The 1,621-nt window shown below is 42.3% G+C and overlaps 1 protein-coding gene across 1 annotated transcript in view; it reads left to right on the forward strand.

Annotated features, from left to right (window-relative positions):
• The window catches only part of PDIA5 (protein disulfide isomerase family A, member 5), a 136,087-nt gene that overhangs the window by 62,378 nt on the left and 72,088 nt on the right, over window positions 1-1,621 (forward strand). The window contains exon 7 of the mRNA XM_006869361.1: window positions 1,196-1,256. Within this exon, the coding sequence (XP_006869423.1) occupies window positions 1,196-1,256 (61 nt within the window). The remainder of the gene's footprint in view (window positions 1-1,195; window positions 1,257-1,621) is intronic.

A 1,621-nucleotide genomic window follows, 5' to 3' on the forward strand; every position in this document is an offset into this window, starting at 1 on the left:
GCCACTTGGCCAATCCATCTCGTTGGGGGTCTTCCTCTTTTTCTCTGACCCTCCACCTTACCAAATCAAGGCTGTAAATATTTGTGGGAGCAGAAATCTCATCCTTCTCCCACATAGTGTCTGGTGGGTTTGAACCAACGACCTTGTGGTTCACAGTCCAGTGTTAGAGAGATAGAAATGCTACCTTCAGAAGTATACAAACCTAGATAGAGGATATATCAAGAAACAATAGCTTTACATTTTGATATTTTTGTTTCATAACGGTTTCTGTGATTTTTATATCAGTTCTTGTTGATTTGCCCTTGCATAACGAAATATTTGCCAATACAGCCACTTTTTTGTTGTTTTTTTTAGTTTCTATTGTGAATTGAGTGATAGTTTACATGGGAGAACATTGGTTTTACACTCATTGTTTCACTGCAATGATGACAATCTCCTGCATGCATCATCATTCAACAGTATTTGCTTTCATTCCCTCTGTTTTGTTTTTGTTTTTGTTTTTTGGGGGGAGATGTACACAAAAACACTTAGGTATATATAATCATTTAAACAACCAGCTCCCTCACTCCATGTCATCATCTCTGCCTCCATCTCTGGTGTTGCTGCTTCTCTGGATAAGATCCTGCACTCTGCTTGTGCTCTTCTCCCATGATGGTCCTAGGGTCATCTGTTCCTGGACTGTATGATTAACTACTTCCCTCCTTTTCCATACAGTCACTTTTCAGGTACAGTTTAGAGACATGTATTACATTCTTCATGCTGTACTGTCAACTCCTTTTCCAGTTTATGCTGCCACCATTCACAGAAACATGACAGAAGGAACGACCCCCTTTCGTCCTAACCTCCAACCACTGGAAACCACTACTTTCTCTACATTTGTCTATTTTCTATAAGTGGGAGTGTGCACCATTTTTCCTTTTGAGACTGACTTACTTCACTCAGCATAACGTTTTCAAGGTTCATCTATATGGTAGCGTGGATCAGGACTTGAGTTTTCTTTATGGCTGAGTAATACCCTGTTGTATGTATGGACCATCTTTCATTTGCCCATTCCTCTGTGGGTGGACATCTAGACAGCAGGGCATTTTCATGTGCAGGTGTTCACCCTGCCCCTCTCTGAGCTGTGAGTACCTGGGGACTGGCCTTATGGTGTTAGTGTATGGTGTGTGACCTGTCTGCTCTCTTTTTCCCTCAGGACTTCAGACGGCTCCTGAAGAAGGAAGAGAAGCCTCTTCTGATGATGTTTTATGCCCCCTGTGAGTGAACTTTATCCTCTGGGCCACAGCTAATTGTTCTGTCTCTCTGGAGGCTTTTGAGGGGGGACTGGAAACTGGCTCTAGAATCTCACTTGTTAACTGAATCAGATCTGCTACCCACCTGTCTTTCTGCACCTCTTTTTCTTGGACTTTGCTTTTTTGTGCAGCTCCTCCCTGCCAGCGCATTCACCTATAGTGCCACACCAGATGTCCACATTGGATCACAGCAGTGGCTTTTAAACTTTTTTACAGTTTTTCACAGTGTTAAAAAAAGTTTTATATTGCAGTCCAGTACTATAAACCCCTATCTGACAGGTCAGTTCTGATTTCATGTAAGTGCTTCAGAGTAGAGCTGTGCTCCATAG

This window comes from Chrysochloris asiatica, unplaced genomic scaffold (genome assembly GCF_000296735.1).
Source record: "Chrysochloris asiatica unplaced genomic scaffold, ChrAsi1.0 scaffold00130, whole genome shotgun sequence".
Lineage (NCBI taxonomy): Eukaryota > Metazoa > Chordata > Mammalia > Afrosoricida > Chrysochloridae > Chrysochloris > Chrysochloris asiatica.